The following is an 18203-nucleotide window of genomic DNA, read 5'->3' on the forward strand; positions in this document are numbered from 1 at the left end:
GATTACTGTACATGTACATCACCAAGAACAGGGTATTATTTAGTGTAGAGATATTCAACATTACATATGAAAAACTGGGCATAATTAAATATTTATGTTAGTCAACAACAGAAACTGGTACAAAGTGGAGACCAACCTATACGTATTCTGTAGTAATGATACTGTACATCTAAAAAATTAGTCCATAAATGGATAAAATAATGCATACGAGTTTAGCAAGAAATGAAGCCAGCCACAAAAATTTATGTTGGTAAATTTTTAATAGGGGAAAAAGGAACAAAAAGTTGCAAGCTACCCATCTTTAACAATTTAAATTCAGTTTATTAACAATTTTCATATTGAAATTCAAACAAGTAGCTTTCTCTGTTGGCATTAGTCAACATTTTTCCATAGTAATATTTGTGTTATCTCAATAGTCATGTGAGAACTATAAAAACAGAAGAATAAAATATAAATCACCACTGTGTCATGTACTATGACAAAAAGGCACAACAAAATACATTTATTGACACATATCTTTTGCTAATTTTTTGTCAGAGCTAGCCTCACAGACTTATTACAAGCAGTAAAAAATTTCTAACACTGGACAAAGAGAGAGGTGACATAGTCTTCCCTATGCATATACACAATATAAAGACAGACAAAATAGTCTGGTTTTCTTTAATTAGACACTAACTTAAAGCAGTAACAGTGAAATGCTTACAAAATATCAGGGTATGTGAACGGCTGGTTTTTTTTTTTTTTTTTTTTTTTTTTTGCTTCACTTCATGGTAGAGGCAATCTAATTTTTCAATATCTGTGGATATTAAAACTTTTAGTGGTACATTCTGATTTATTTCTTGTTATGTTTCTGCTCAGTACTTCATCATTATTTATAAAGTCTTTAACTTCATGTCTAAAAATAAATTTCCAATGTTCTGTCTAAAGGTACAAACCTATATTAATTTTTGTACTGAAAATGCCTTTGTGACAATAGTTGAAGAATTTATAAGAGAAGGACCAACAGAGAAAAACTGTCAGGTTTGCTAACTTCTGAGACACATGAAGAATACCTCCCACTCTTCCATCTCTCTCTCTCTCTCTCTCTCTCTCTCACACACACACACACACACACACACACACACACACACACACACACACAGGCAGAGAGAGAGAGAGAGAGAGAGAGAGAGGGAGAGAGAGAGAGAGAGATTGGCAGCCTAGACACAAATGTTGCTAATGGATGGATTCCAAAATATTAAATACCTGACAAAAATGCTCCGCTCATAAGACTTCTTGTGCTAGATGTTAAACTTATTTTTTACTCATAAACCACAATAAATAAATAAATAAAAATAAAAGTAAAAAAAAAAATAAAAATACAATTACATCAATGTAAATGGCAGGCAGCAGAACTCTTGTTTACAATTCATTAAATGTACCATATTCTGTCTGTACCTAATAACTTGGGTACTACACCAACTGAATGTTAGACATATATACAAAACATAACCTTTTGGACTGAACACTGTACTTTTGTAATGATAAAAGTGTTCTAAATTTATATTGCAAAAACAAAAGGATTCATCAAAACATAGTAATTTTGTTCTTCTTTTCTTCTTAAAAAATGATGCATCTACAGTACTTTAATGCCACCAATAACTTGAGAGACTGAACTAATTCCATATAATGCACATTTTAAAAATCTGAAAGGAAACATTACTCAACATATATATCAAACTGCTGCAATATTTCTATTGTATATCTTTCAAATAAGAAATCAATGTCAGCACATCAACTAATATGCATGTAAATCTGGAAAAGTGAGATAATGATAGGAAGACAAAAAATATGATCAGTCTCTCTCAAAAAACTGCAGTTTGGACACACTATTAATACACATTAGTTATCATGCTAGACAACCCTTGCTTTTGGAGCATGAAGAATAAACTAGAAAGGCTCTAAAGATGTTGAAAATCCTGTTGACACATTTCCATAGTTCAGAACAGATGACTCAGATGTAGGCATATTTACTACCTGAGAAACAGAGGCTATTACAGTACTAGTAATGGTAGCTAGCAAAAGAGTACTGACATTTGCTGCTGAAGATTCAGTGGCACCGGCAACAGAGGACAAGAGTGTTGTTGGAACTGTGCTTGTAATATTATGGTTTGTTTTAGTGACACTTGACACCAGTGTTGCTCTTGATCTGTTCTGATAATGAGTGTGAATTTTACATCCATTGCCTGGTAGTGGTGGCCCTATTATTGCATCAAGTAGATAGGCAACAAGTGAGCCTGCAGTCAGTCCAATGTTGTACGATAAAGTCATGATATTACCTGTAAGAAAACAAGATAATAGTAATAATAATAATAATAATAATAATAATTTTCAACTGATTTATGAGTGAATAACTTAATTTATAATTAAAGTAAGGGAGGAGAAGGGATGATCTGAGGGGAAGCATGGAGAAGGCAGCTGCATTTACGATGACTTGTGTCTTTTATTATTATGGCAGAAATTATTGAGAATTTATAAAGAAACATTCCAGTGTGAGCTGAATACATTTATCATGAACATTACTGAATAAGGTATTTATTGTCACCTCTGCTCCTACATTTTCCTCTTAGTAGCTGATTAGTTTCACTTCTCTAACTGTATTCTATTGCACATGATACCATTTTACATCTCCTTCAAAGACTTCACTAGTTTTTAACAAGTTCTTTATGTTTTGAGATACATTAACATTAGCAGAGATAATGTTGGTTAGCAACTGCCTGTGAGGTTTTCACTACATTTTTAACAGTTAAAGTTGGTACACAGTGAAACTGTAATTTTATAAATCAACCTCATATTATTTTCTTTTAGCTTTCAACCCTTCATTGTCCACCTGTTTTGATTTTAGGTAAACTGAAACTCCTTTCAATGTTCCTGTGATCTCTGAATGTCATTTCTGTTACATATTCTGTTAGGAAGGTCTTTCCTTTTATGAAATACTGCTTCATTAACTTTTTACTAATATCTAATTAGTGTGACATGTTTTGGCAGCATGCTGCCATCATCAGGTGGATTCCAGTTACATGTATGTTACATAAATCTGAAGTGTGATTAGGTTCATTTGCTGTGTGTGCCAGAGAGGTTGCTCATAGAACTTCTTGAACTAGTACTCAACTACAATTATTTTACATTTACTAATAAAATTTCCATGCACCATAAAGGTCTCACAACAGGTTCAAGTATATCAGACACAGTTGCCAATATGTATTAACCACCCTTAGCAAAAAACTCTAACAATAAAATCAAGCTCTATGGATAAAATTTCCATACGTATTATAAAAATGGGTGTGCGCATATTCCACATCCCCTCCTAAACCACAGGACTGATTTCAACCAAACTTTGTACACAGAACCCTTACTATCAGGCAACAATTGCTGTGGGGTTCAGAACACCTTACAGTTCTACACCTACATCTACATTTTGCAGACTACCATGAGGTGCATTGCAGAGGGTACATCCCACTGTACAGCTTATTAGGGTTTCTTCCTGTTCCATTCACGTATGGACCACAGAAAGAATGATTGTTTGAATGTGGCTGTGTGTGCAGTAATTATTCTAATCTTATCCTCACAATTCCTATGTGAGCAATACATAAGGGGTTGTAATACACTCATGATCAAAAGAAACAGAGCACCTTGAACAACAAGAGATAGGGCGTTCATATTCACAGGACATGTACTTAAGTACGTTCAACAGAAATGAGCATTTCAGTCATCTCAGTTCAGCATGTGTCCTGTTGCCTGGTAGTCACAGGGTCCACCATAGACCCTGAGAACTTCATGTGTGATGGCATTGATGTGTATGAGGTGCGAATGGCATCCTGTGGTATAGCCATCCATACTGCATTCACCTGGTTCCAAAGTTCATCTGTGGTGATTACCTTACAAAAGGTTGACATCCTGTGACACCAAGAGCGCACATGTTCATGCAGTAACATGTAGTCATGCATTACCTTCCTGAAAAATTGTGTCTGGGCTGTTGCGCAGAAAGGGCACGGCTACAGGTCACAGGATGTCATTCATGTAGCCCACACTGTCACAGTGACTTGGACATACACCAACTGTGATTTGTTGTTGTACTTAATAGCACCACACACTATAAGACCTTGAGCTGGTGCTGTATGTCTTGTGCAAATGCAGTCACTGTGATATCACTTGCCCTGTCTGCGGTGAACCAAAACACAGCCATCATTTTCAAACAAACAGAACCTGGGTTCATTCAAAAACACTATCCAGTGGCATTCCTGGCCCCAATGACGTTATTGCCTTCTAGTGTGTTTCTGCACATTCGTCAAATGTAGGTGGAGAAGTAGACGATGCACACACAACCCATGTCGTAATAAGTGGCGATGGACTGTCAACCCTGATAGTGTACAATGTGTTCCACTGTTTCACTGTTGTGTCAGAGCTGAAGATGACGCAGGTCTGTCCTGTATTGGCAGATGAGGTGTTGATCTTCTCAGGGGGTGGTCTGGATGGTGTGACCTGATCCATCTCATTGTGTTTTATGGCTGTCCTTGAATCATTCCACACACACTTGTTGGACTGCCGAAACCCTTCATCCCACACAAGCAACAATCTCCCAGATGGATGCATCACATTCTCTAATGCCAATAATGTGCCCTCTTTCAAACTCACTGATCTGACCATAAGGTTCGTGCATATGTCTGCGAGACACCCTGCACGTCCGACCAACTCACACTGATCCATTACCTTTGGTTAATAATGACAATGAGAGGCACAGGCACATTTTACCAGTAGGTAGTGTTGTGATGCAATATCGATGTTGACCTTGAACCCGCTGGCTGACATGTTTTAAATGCTAATCATTTCTGCAGAAAATACTAATATACATGTTCTGTGAATATGAACATTCTATCTCTAGTCGTTCAAGGTATTCTGTTTTATCTGAAAATGAACACATATTCCCAGAGTAATTATTTAAAGCCAGTTCTTAAAACTTTGTTAATAGACTTTGTCTGGATAGTTTACGTCTATCTTCAAGATTCTTCCAGTTTTGTTCCTTCAGTATCTCTGTGACACTCTCTCACAGATTAAACAAACCTGTGACAGTTCATGCTGCCCTTCTATGTTTATGTTCAATATCCCGTTTTAGTCCTATCTGGTATACATCCCACACACTTGAGTCTCCTTTGTAGACTGATTGTACTTTCCCAGTATTCTACCAATGAACCAAAGTCTACCACCTGCTTTACCCATGACTGAAACTATGTCATCATTCCATTTCATATCCCTAAAAATTGTTACACCCACATATTTGTATGAGTTGGTCAATTCCAACAGTGACTCACTGATGTTATAGTCATGGGATACTACTTTTTTTTCATTTGTGATTACAATATTTTACATTTCTGAACATTAAGAGAAATCTGCCAATCTATGTATCACATTGAAATCTTATCAAGATCTGACCGAATATTTATGCAGCTTCTTTCAGATAGTACTTCATTAAAGATAACTGCATCATCTGCAAAAAGCCTGATTTTGCTGTTAATATTGTCTACAAGGTCATTAATATACAACATGAACAGTAAGGGGCACAAGACACTTTCCTGGGGCACACCCATAGTTACTTCTACATCTGATGATGACTCTCCATCCAAGATGACATGTTGCATCCTCCCTATCAAAAAGTCCTCAATCCAGTCACAAATTTCACTTGATACCCCATGTGCTCCTACTTTTGACAATACGTGTAGGTGTGATACTGAATCAAATGCTTTCCGGTGTAGAGAGGATGTTAGACGAGGATTGGCTGTCAGGATGTGCCATATTGAAACTCGTCCAAGTTTCCCAAGTGATTTATTATTTCCAGCTACAGTGCCCCCGTTCCTCTTGGTCTGCGTCACCGGGTCCTGCAATGTTAAGGACACCACTTCGGTGTCTGCGAAACAGCTTGGAAGAGAATGGCTGCCTCAGCGACCCCTGCAATTCCCAGCGGTGTGTGAGCCTTGTACGGCTGCATAGTTGTGATGACGTCAGGCTGCAACGGCAGTCAACTCAGCACTCTCCGCCCCTGTTGCTTCGGCACTGCTCGCAGGGTGGCCTGCTGCGTGCTTCTTCGCTGGCATGGCTAGGGTCGTGGCAACAACAAGCTCAAGCAATCCGGCGTCCGAATCTGCGGCCCTCGCCTTGGGATGCCTCGGGCGTGTGTTGGGAGCCAACAAGACTGCCTGCAGTAACAAGCCATGGCATGGCTTGCTGCTGGCTGGCTGCAGATCCTGCATTGGCCTCGAACCAATGACCTATCGTGGACTGGAACACTGGTGCCCCACATGCTGCTGCATGTAGCCGGTGGTATGACACGCCCCGCTGTCCAGGAGAGCTGTCACACTTGAATGCCTTGTTAGTGAACCGGCGCCTATTTATACATAGCTGTGCCCCTCTGTTTTGCTAACATACTGCTCTGAGTCATGTATTCATAACACCTGAGTTGGGACAGTGGGCCCCTTATGCCTGTAACTTGCACCATGCACACCGCTGTGTTTACTGTTTTCAGTGGGTCTATGGCCCTGTGGCCTCCATTCTACTTCATAACCGCTGGTAGCGTGACTTACTGTCAACAGGCCCGTTCCTGGCTGTAACTTGTGAGCTCAGAAATATTGCACCGAAGCTAACCTTTTCCCATCTTAACCGGTGGTGCCACTACTTTATTCCCCCCTTCAGAAAGACCCAGTCCCCAGGTTGACCTCTCTTAAACCTGTTTGGGTCGGCACGTACTTATGACATATTTACTACTACTATTAGAAAACTTTGATGTGATCCAGTCCTCTTAAACATACGACATGAGACATAACGTAAAAATTCATTACTGGATGACCATCCCACTTAATGCTTGATCAAGCCCTTACCTACCTGTTTTATGTCCTCGGTATCCAATCTACTGGGATCTGGCCTACAGTCGGTTCCCTCTTGGAATTGGCTCTTCGCCTGATCGGAATGAAAACAACACATAACAAAGTTAAGGCTGCGATGGCACTTGGCACAGAGGTGCCCAAAATGATCGTTACTTGGCATTGCCTTTCCCTATATTGAGCAACAAGCTGCACAAGCTGTTCAGGTGATATGCGCCCCCCTTGTTCAGAAATGAACTGGTTTACGGATCTCAACAGACCTGACTCCAGGATTTGATTTAACAAGGTCAGATTCTGCCTTGGCACAAACTCATAAGTTGCTTCTGGCCAGTACAGCTGTGGCTGTGTAACATTCAAGTGCATGACTCCTGAAATTGACGCTGGCAGATGGAAGGTTTGTGTTATTATGTTACACTTAGTTCCATTGATTAACATTCTGCTCCCCTCGAGCTCTATATGTTTTTCTTCGGCAAATACTCCCTGCTCAAAACAACTTGCTACTACTATAGATTTTTTGTAGGTGGAGAAGATCCAATTCATCCCAACCCATTGCAAGCTCAATTTTGGCTCCCTGATGTCCCTTGCAAAGTAAATTTCTTCCTTCCTGGCCAAAAATAACTGCACCATGCACGTGTCCGGATTGGTGCTCATCACCCTGGCTGGACATACCTTCCCTCTATGGCAGCTCCGTAATTCCTCCCTTGTCATCTCGGTGTACCGGCTGCTAACTGCCGAGATCAGCAATACGTCCTCAGTTTTTACTTCTACAAACTTGCTCAATGCTCCTCTTTTCAGTGACCTGAGGACAGGGATCACCATCAGCATTCCTCAGTCCTCATAAAGACTGCTGCCCCTAGCAGGCTCACAGTACTCAAAAACACATACAACATATGAAAATACAACGCCTAATTAATCTACGCAAACCCAATGATTTTTTTTAAAAAAAACTGCACTACTTTCTGGATTGCAAAGCACACGGTAGAGCATGCTGTACTCTTATCTTTCTGGTTTTCTCTGTCTCTGTGCTGAACACCTCTCTGCACTCTCTCTTTCTTCCTCTTTCCTTCCTGTGACATGTCTGGAATCACATCGGGGCAACCCTTAAATGGCCACAACCACCCAATGTGTACTATCATTGTTCTAGTTGGCAGATGAAGCTCTAAAATTAACGGGGGATGTGGTTTCAACTACTTGATATGGCCCTTGGTAACTCATGACGAACTTCTTTGTTTTCCCTTTTGACATATAGGGGCTGGATAGCATTACCCATTGCCCTCCTCTATACTGCAGTAAACTTCCTTTCCGCTTCACTGCATCTTCCTGCCTATCCAAAGCCTTCATATTTGCCTTTTGTACCCGTTTCCAAACATCCTGAATTGTTCTAACGAACTGATGTACAGATTCAATGGTCCTTCCTTTCAGTAGCTTCATTAAATCAAAAGGGTGACGGCATTTTTCGCCCGTAGATTAGCTCATACGGAGACAAACCAGTATTGGTATGGACTTTTACATTGTACGCACATACAATATGCTTCAAATACTCGTCCCACTGACAGTGATGGGAATCCACATAAAAACTCAGCATCTTCCTGACTGTTCTGTGTACCCGTTCCGTCCTTCCGTTTGCCTGTGGATGCAATGGGCTTGTCCTCGACTCCTTTATGTTCAACAATTTACACAGTTCCTTCATTAAATCCGACATGAAGTTGGCCCCTTGGTCAGTAATTATTGTCTCCGGAACACCAAACTTCAAAATCCAGTTATTTACTAACGCTTGCGCGACCATTGCTGACTGTTGTTTTGGCACAGGCACCATCTCCACATACCTCGAAAAATCGTCTATTATTATCAGAACAAATCTGTTCCCCGATGGTGTTCGACTGAAAGGTCCTTAGACATCGATCCCCAGCATAGGGAATGGACATGTCGCTTCCAGCAATCGTTGTAGCTGTATCTGTTTCCCGCTCAAATCTGCTCTCTGCACATATGGTATACAGTTCTTGACATACTGATCCACATCCACTTTTCCTACCTCTCCACCAATACCTCTCTGCCACTCTCCTATTCATTGCTCTATACCCACCATGACCAGATAACATGTGATCATGTGCTTCCTTTAAAACCTCATCTCTCAGTTTCACAGGCACTATTACCCTTGGCCCTAACTTTGTTTCCCTGCACAGAAGACCATCGTACATATTAAATTGTGGCTCTGTTTGAGACAGTTTACAATCATTGTCAGTGGCCTGTAACTCTTGCCATACTGCTAGGTCACAACCTATGACTTCTACTTTTGCCACCTTTCTACTCAGCGCATCCACATTACCGTGCTTCTTCCCTGGCTTGTGCACCATCTCTTAGTCGAATTCACTAAGCCTCACAGCCCACCTAGCGAGTCTAGTGGATGGATCCTTCAACCTCAACAACCACTTCAACGCAGGATGATCTGTCACTACCCAAAATCTTCTCCCATATAAATAAAATTTAAAATATGTGATTCCATAGATTACACTAAGCATCTCCCTCTCAGTTGTTGAGTAATTCCTCTCTGCTGCGTTCAACTGCCTAGACGCATAGGCTACAGGATGTTCTTTCCCATCAATTTCCTGACTGAGAACACACCCTAGTGCTCGAACAAATTCCTTTACAAAACCTGGAAACACAAGAACCTGACTTGATGTTAACACTTCTTTCAGTCTGTCAAACGCTTTCTGACAATCTTCTGTCCACTCAAATTTCACACCCTTCCATAACAATCGCTTCAATGGCTGTGCTAAATCTGTAAAACCTTTCATGAACTTTCAACAGAAATTGCAAATTCCGAAGAATGATTGCACTTCCTTTACAGTTTTGGGCTCCCAAAAATCCCTTACAGCCTGTACCAACCTCGGATCTGTTCGCACTCCATCCTTACTGATGATATACCCTAAATATTTCAAATCTCCCAACGCAAAATGACACTTCTCCAGGCTCAACATCAATTAAGCTGCTCTTAACCTCATAAAGACTTCCTTTAACAGCTGTCTATGCTGCTCCATACTACTTGAAAACACTATAATGTTAACCAAATAGACAAGACACTGCTGTGGTTTCAAACCCCTCAACACACTGTCTAGCAATCTCTGAAACATTGCTGGAGTGTTTTCCAAACTGAATGGCATTCTGATGTACTGGTAATGGCCTCCCGGAGTAGAGAAAGCAGTTTCTGGGCGATCCTCTGGAGCTACCTGTAACTGATGATAAACACTTGTCAAATCCATTGTAGAAACGTACTGGCACTCTCCTAGGTGATTCAAAGTCTCCAATATGTTTGGAATGGGGTATGCATCCATTAATGTCTTATTATTGAGGTATCAGTAGTCACAACAGAACCTGTATTTCTTAGTTCCATCCATAGATTTTTTAGGCACAACGACAATGCCCACTCCCCAGCAACTGTTACTATGCTTTATAATACCGTCCGCAAGCTGTTGAGCAATGAAATTCTCCAAAATCAGCTGCAAATACCTCGGTATTCTGTATGGTTTATGGTAAACAGGTGCTTTGTTCCCTGTCGGTATCCTATGTTGAACTAATGGGGTTGCTGGTAACGGCCCTCGCAGAAAAAACAAATCCTTAAATTCCCACAACAATTCTTCCATATGCTCTTTTTCTCCTCCTTTCAAATGCTTAATTTTGTCATGCAATGCAGTTCTATAGGCAGTTAGTGGTTGATCGCTTCATCTACCTCTTGAACACCAGTCTTCGTCATTTGGTACATCCAAATTTGCTTCTAAAACTACTTTTCTCAAATTCGCGTCTACAGCGCTAAAATTATCCACATTCATGGGGATTACTCGCCCATAGTTTCCCTTTTGTATGTGTACAATACTATGTTTCACAAAACAACCTAATGGATGCAAAAATTTACTATCCTCCAATGGTTCATTAACACATACTGTACCCACAGGTAGAATTGACTCTACACTTACCCAGAGCGACTTTGTGGTGCCACTAGACACACACGCATGTGAATAAACCCTTAATGCTAATGTACGCAGTTCAATTGGTTTGTTCATTACATTGAACACCCCTCATGACAGTGACAACAGTTTACCTAGCTGAAATAACATTCCACCCAGTTCCACAGTTTGTTGTCCAAGGTCAATTTTGGCATGATGTTGATGCAAGAAATCTAATCCTAGGATCATGTCATAGCCCTCACTTACCCATGGTACCACCTCCATGCATGCATCAAATCAGACTTTCCCCATGCGAAGGTCAACTGTCATTGACCCTAAAGGTGTGACCTCCTTATCCCCCACTCCACACAACCTATAATATGGTGGGTCTAACTTCCTTCATCCCATTTAACTCTTAGTAGCCCCTGACACTTGCGCCCCTGTGTCCAACAAAATCTTAAACTTTTTAGTTCCTATGGATCCTACCAACGAACATTCCACCTCTGCATATGTATTTGTAGCAATGAAATTAAACGGGAGCTCCCTTAGGTGAGTCTTGGGCCCCCCTCTGCTGTTTAATGATTGTCCACCTCGACTGACTCCACTTCTCCATCCTCCATGCTGCTGATTTCCACCCCTTCCTCTATTCCTCTGTGACTGGGTACATTGCCTCTGCACATGTCCGGTATGACAACACACATTTTATACCCGTTGTAAACACTGCTTGTCTATCACATACCTCTGTTGCCATGTCTATTTCGTCACGTTGAATTGACAGCTGAATGGCCGAATACAAATCTTTCGGAGTCCCTTCATGCACTTTCTGTGACATATGCGCTGGTAACCCTCAAAAATACATCAAGTGCCCTTTGCTTGGCCTCCTGCAATGGAACACCATTCGCTTCATCGCTCTGGCCCAAATCATTAAATATACTCATTAATTTCTCTTATCCTGTCTGCAAATTTCTCTACCATCTCCCCCCACCTCTTCATCATTGTACTTAACTTCTGCCCGAAGTACCGAGCGCTAGTCTGTTTCTTGTGCCTCTGTAAAACCTCCTCCTTCAACTGCTTAAACTGTCCCGCCTTCCTCAAGGCCTCAGAATACCTTACATATGTCTTCACTTCACTTGTTAATATAATCTTTACTACATGTAACAACTGTTCATCAGACCAACCATTCATCACAACTGAAGTTTCCAAGTCCTCCACAAATCAACGCACATCCTCAGATGCCTTGCCAGAAAACGGAATAATCAAACTCGCAGCGGCTGGATCAATCTCCTGCTGCGGCACCCTAGGCAAAAATGACTGATGCTTTGCAGTTTCCCGCTCATTTCTAGCTATTAATTCACTTCTCAACTGCGTATTGTCTGTTGTCAATTGTGCTACCTTTTCCAACAAAATCCGTACCACTTCTGGTTCTGACACACCTTGCATCCCTGACTCTGCTATATTGTTGCTTTCGTTCCCAGTTAGTCCCAAAACAAAACAAAACATTTAAGTACAAGAATAACCTGACTTACTACAGCTCCGTATCATCATACTCAGTATTATCATACACCAATACAAAAGTAATCAAATGCCATGAAAGACATCATCTTACGGCCCCAGGCACTAACACTTATTCTGACCCCCACCCCCTCCCACCAAAAAAAAAAAAAAAAAAAAAAAAAAAAAAAAAAAAAAAAAAAAAAAAAAAAAAAAAAAAATATATATATATATATATGGGTGGGGGTCAGAATAAGTGTTAGTGTGTCTGGGGCCGTAAGATGATGTCTTTCGTGGCATTTGATTACTTTTGTATTGGTGTATGATGATACAGAGCTGTAGTAAGTCAGGTTATATATATATATATATATATATATATATATATATATATATATATATAAAAAGAAAGATGATGAAACTTACCAAACAAAAGCGCTGGCAGGTCGATAGTTTCATCATCTTTCTTTTTAGATATATTTTTCCCACGTGGAATGTTTCCCTCATTATATATATATATATATATATATATATATATATATATATATATATATATGCGCCTGTGTCTGTATGTATGGATGGATGTGTGTGTGTGTGTGTGTGTGTGTGTGTGTGTGTGTGTGTGTGTGTGTGTGTGCGCGAGTGTATACCTGTCCTTTTTTCCCCCTAAGGTAAGTCTTTCCGCTCCCGGGATTGGAATGACTCCTTACCCTCTCCCTTAAAATCAACATCCTTTTGTCTTTCCCTCTCCTTCCCTCTTTCCTGATGAGGCAACAGTTTGTTGCGAAAGCTTGAATTTTGTGTGTATGTTTGTGTGTCTATCGACCTGCCAGCGCTTTTGTTTGGTAAGTCACCTCATCTTTGTTTTTATATATAATTTTTCCCACGTGGAATGTTTCCCTCTATTATATATATATATATATATATACATAAAAACAAAGATGAGGTGACTTACCGAACAAAAGCGCTGGCAGGTCGATAGACACACAAACAAACACAAACACACACACAAAATTCAAGCTTTCGCAACAAACTGTTGCCTCATCAGGAAAGAGGTAAGGAGAGGGGAAGACGAAAGGAAGTGGGTCTTCCCCTCTCCTTACCTCTTTCCTGATGAGGCAACAGTTTGTTGCGAAAGCTTGAATTTTGTGTGTGTGTTTGTGTTTGTTTGTGTGTCTATCGACCTGCCAGCGCTTTTGTTCGGTAAGTCACCTCATCTTTGTTTTTATATATAATTTTTCCCACGTGGAATGTTTCCTTCCATTATATATATATATATATATATATATATATATACACACACACACACCAGGAGCCATACAAAGAATGATCAACACTACAACGTTCACCACATTTTGTGGCTGTAATGCAGGTGGTGGGCTCGAATGTCGTACTGTACAGACGATGACCACTATTCTGATACCAAATGTAGAGGGGCTGTTGGACGAGGATGGTCTGTCAGCATGCGCCGTATTGAAACTTGTCCAAGTTTCCCAAGTGATTTATTATTTCCAGCTACAGTGCACCAGTTCCACTTGGTCTGAGTCACCAGGTCCCGCAATGCTGAGGACACCACTTTGCTGTCTGCAAAATGGCTTGGCGTGGAATGGCTGCCTCCGCAACCCGTGTAATGCCCTATGGTGTGTCGGTGTTGTATGGCCGTGGAGCTGTGACGATGTCATGCTGTGCTGGCAGTCGACTCAGCACTCTCCGTCCCTGTTGCCTCAGCGCCACTTGCAGGGTGGCCCGCTGCGTGCTTCTTCACTGGCGTGGCTACGATCACAGCGACAACAAGCGCCCGCAATCCGGCATCCGAATCTGTGGCCCTCACCTCAGGAAGCCTCCAGCGTGTGTTGGGAGTCAACAAGACTGCCCGCAATAGTGAGCCATGGCGTGGCCCACCACTGGCTGTCTGCAGACCCAGCATTGGCCTCAGAGGGCCGAACCAACAACCTGTTGTGGACTGGAATGATGGCGCCCCATCTGCTGCTGCGTGTAGCCGGTGGTGTGACATGCCCTGCCATCCAAGAGAGCTGTCACACTTGAATGCCTTGTTAGTGAACCAGTGCCTATTTATACGTGGCTGTGTGTCTCTGTTTTGTTAAATCGCCACTTCGAGTTATGTGGTCATAACACCTAGGTTTGGCTAGTGGGCCCCTTCTGCCTGTAACTTGCATCATGCACACTGCTGTGTTTACTCTTTTCAGGCCCTGTGGCCTCCATTCTACTTCGCAACCGCTGGTAGCATAACTCCTGTCAACAGGCCCGCACCTGGCTGTAACTTGTGCACTCAGAAATATTGCACCAAAGCTAACCTTTTCCCATCTTAACCAGTGGTGCTGCTACAACAGAAATCAAGAAATACACCGTCTACCTGATTGCCTTGATCCAAAACTTTCAGCATGTCATGTGAGAAAAGTGCAAGTTGGGTTTCACACGATCAATGTTTTTGAAATCCATGCTGGTTGGCATTCTGTCCAAGATACCTCATTATGTTTGAGCTCAGTATATGTTCTAAGATTCTACCACAAATTGATGTCAAGGATATTGTACAGTAGTTTTGTGGATCATTTTTACTGACCTTCTTGTAGATGGGTGTGACCTGTGCTTTTTTCCAAGAAACAGGCACAGTATTTTCTTCGTGGGATGTATGATAGATTATATTTAGAAGAGGAGCTAATTCAGCCGCAACTTCAGTAGAGAATCTGATAGGGATTCTATTTGGCCCTTGAACTTTGTTCAATTTTAAAAATTTCACGTGTTTCACAGTACCACTGACATTAATACTTATTTCACTCATCTTTTCAGTGGTACGAGTATTAAATTGGGGCAATTCTCCTAGCTTTTCCTTTGTAAAGCAACATTGAAAACAGACCTAAGCAATTCAGCTTTTGCTTTCCTACCTTCAACTTCAGTTCCTGTCTCATTCACTAAGGAATAGAACTAATTTTGGTGCCATTAACAGCCTTTACATACAACCAGAATTTCTTTGGGTTCTGTGATAGATCACTTGACAATATTCTGCTACAGTAGTCGTTGAAGGCATCACGCATTGCTCTCTTGACAGCCAAATGCATCTCATTAAGCATCTCTCTATATAAAGCCCTGCGCTATTATGCAGTAATCGCTGTTTCTTTAGAAGTTTCTTTACAGTGGCTACATACCCATTATGAACTGTTCTACTGGGTACATATCTACCCAGTACGCATTCAACTATTCTTTTAAACTTGAGCCAGAGTTCCTCTGTATGCTCCTGCCCTGTGCTGAAAGTTCGAAGTTCCTCACTGAGATATGACACTATTTATTTTTGTATCTAGTTTACTGAACGTACAAATCTTTCTGCTTGTTTTAGTTGTCCTTTGTACTTTGATAATCATTGTTGCCACAACCATGTCATGGTCACTGATACCAATTTCAGTGTGTTACCATTAGATCCAATATATTTCCATTATGAGTGGAGTGCCTACTGTCTGTTCTAGGTAGTTTTGAGAGAAGAAATTTATTACAGTTTTATAAGATGTCTTATCACACCCACCGCTAACAAAGCTGCAAGGATGATTAAAGTCTCCACCAACAATTACAGTACGACTGGGGAACTTATTTACAAGTGAACTGAGGTTTTCAAAAAGTTTTTGGTTAAATCAGGAGATGAGTCTGGTGGGCGTGAAAAAAATGCTACATCATGTGTGAAGTTACTACTCTGGCAGCACTTTTGACAGCTTTCAAATGTGAAGAGCAAATGGGTGTACATGAAAACAAGAGCCATTTACAGAGCTATGAAGAAGCACTGCCATAGAGACGTTTACAAAATAACGCTGTAGAATCATGAAGCAGCTGCACACTGCATACAGAACCTATCAGGGATCATCTCACACTAAGTCTACTGCAGGAAGTGAATAAACAATACAAAGAATTCGTATTTTGCATACTATGTTCTTTAATTTTGATAGTGTACACATACATTTGTGCATTATGCATATTTCTTTGTATGACTTTCATAATTTCATAGATATTTTCATGAATTCTCGGAAACGAATTTTTTTCAGTGTTACACTACAAACACAGTTCATTTTTTGTTCTTGTTCCTAATAGAAAACTGGCAAAATGAATATCTGGGCAATGGCGGGTTTATCAGCTAGTTTATTATTATGATCACTATGTTGATGATACATTGCACCTGGTAGATGACGACACGAGTGTTATTAATAACGTACTAGATAAGCTCAATAAATGGGACTGAATTATAATATTCTGTGTTGAATATGAAAACAATGGTAGCGCTACCTTCATAGACCTAAACATCAGTAAAGAGAAGAATTTACACACATGCAAAATCTACAAAGAAACAACAATATACACTACCATAAGCAGCTCACCTTTCCACTCTTGAAACACAAACAGGCTGCATATAGAGCCTTAGTTAACAGAGCTGGCAATATACCAATGGATAAATACGCAAAGCTTGATGAACTCGTCACAATAAAACAAATTACTGAAGCAAATGGCTTGGATGACACACTTATTGACAACTTCACACAGAGAGGGTAGGAGAGAGGCGGAATAAGCCAACTGCTGCACAGAAAATGAATGAGATTCACTGCTTGTATACCATTCAAGGGCAAACTCTCCTACAAAGTAGCAAACATTTTCAGACTGCACAACATTAATGTTGTCTTCACAACACACAAACTGCAATACATACTGAAACATAACTTAGATGCACATACTCAGGCATCTTTAAAATAGTATGTGATATACGCAAAGGCCACTATGTAGTTCAAACTGGGAGAAACTTCCAGAAAACATACTATGAACATATAAATGCCTGCCACACAAACAATTATAATAAACAGGCAATTGCCAACCACATAAAAGGACTTGGCCACCCATTCCATGATATCGTGAATGGTCTTCATATATTATATAAAATGGACAAAAGACAGCAAATGGACTTGAATGAAGAATTATAAGTCTGCATTCATGGCATAGTACATGGTAACATGTTACTAAATGATAAGATAGAAAGTAACAATATTAATTTCTTCAAGAGCTTATCCAATGCTGAATGCTTATTTTACTGAATATATTAACTTTAGCAATAAAAAATTGTCTTCACCAAGTAATCATATTGTCTAATATGCGCCATGACGTAAATGCACCTACATAGAAACCATGGACCTTGCTGTACATGGGGAAGTTTGCGCACCTCAGCGATACAAATAGCTGTACCGGAGGTGCAACCACAATGTAGGGCTATCTGTTGTGAGGCCAGACAAATTTATGGTTCCTGAAGAGGGGCAACAGCCCTTTTAATAGTTGCAGGAGCAATAGTCTGGATGATTGACTGATCTGGCCTTGTAACATCAACTGAAACGGCCTAGCTGTGCTGGTACTGCAAACAGCTGAAAGCACGGGGAAACAACAGCCATAATTTTTTGCGAGGGCATGTAGCTCTACTGTGTGGTTAAATAATGATGACATCCTCTTGGGTAAAATATTTTGGAGGTAAAATAGTCCCCCACTTGGATTTACATGTGAGCGCTACTCAGGAGGATGTTATTATCAGGAGATACAAAACTAGCATTATGGATTGGAGTCTGAAATGTTAGATCCCTTAATCAGCAGGGTAGGTTAGAAAATTTAAAAAGGGAAATGGATAGGCTAATGTCAGATATAATGAGAGTTAGTGAAGTTCAGTGTAGGAGGAGCAGGACTTCTGGTCAGGTGAATACAAGGTTATAAATACAAAATCAAATAATAGGAACACAGATAAGCTACTATTAACAGTATACTGAATGCATTACTGCAGTCAAGATAGACACAAAGCCACGCCCACCACAGTAGTACAAGTTTATATCCCAGC

General features: G+C 40.5%; 1 protein-coding gene across 1 annotated transcript in view; it reads right to left on the minus strand.

Annotated features, from left to right (window-relative positions):
* Positions 1 to 763: 763 nt before the first annotated feature.
* LOC124788089 (equilibrative nucleoside transporter 4) overlaps positions 764 to 18203 on the minus strand; it is a 205039-nt gene continuing 187599 nt past the window's right edge. Inside the window, exon 9 of the mRNA XM_047255190.1 lies at positions 764 to 2318. Within this exon, the coding sequence (XP_047111146.1) occupies positions 1930 to 2318 (389 nt within the window). The 3' untranslated portion in view covers positions 764 to 1929. The remainder of the gene's footprint in view (positions 2319 to 18203) is intronic.

Source organism: Schistocerca piceifrons, chromosome 3 (assembly GCF_021461385.2).
Source record: "Schistocerca piceifrons isolate TAMUIC-IGC-003096 chromosome 3, iqSchPice1.1, whole genome shotgun sequence".
Taxonomy (NCBI): domain Eukaryota; kingdom Metazoa; phylum Arthropoda; class Insecta; order Orthoptera; family Acrididae; genus Schistocerca; species Schistocerca piceifrons.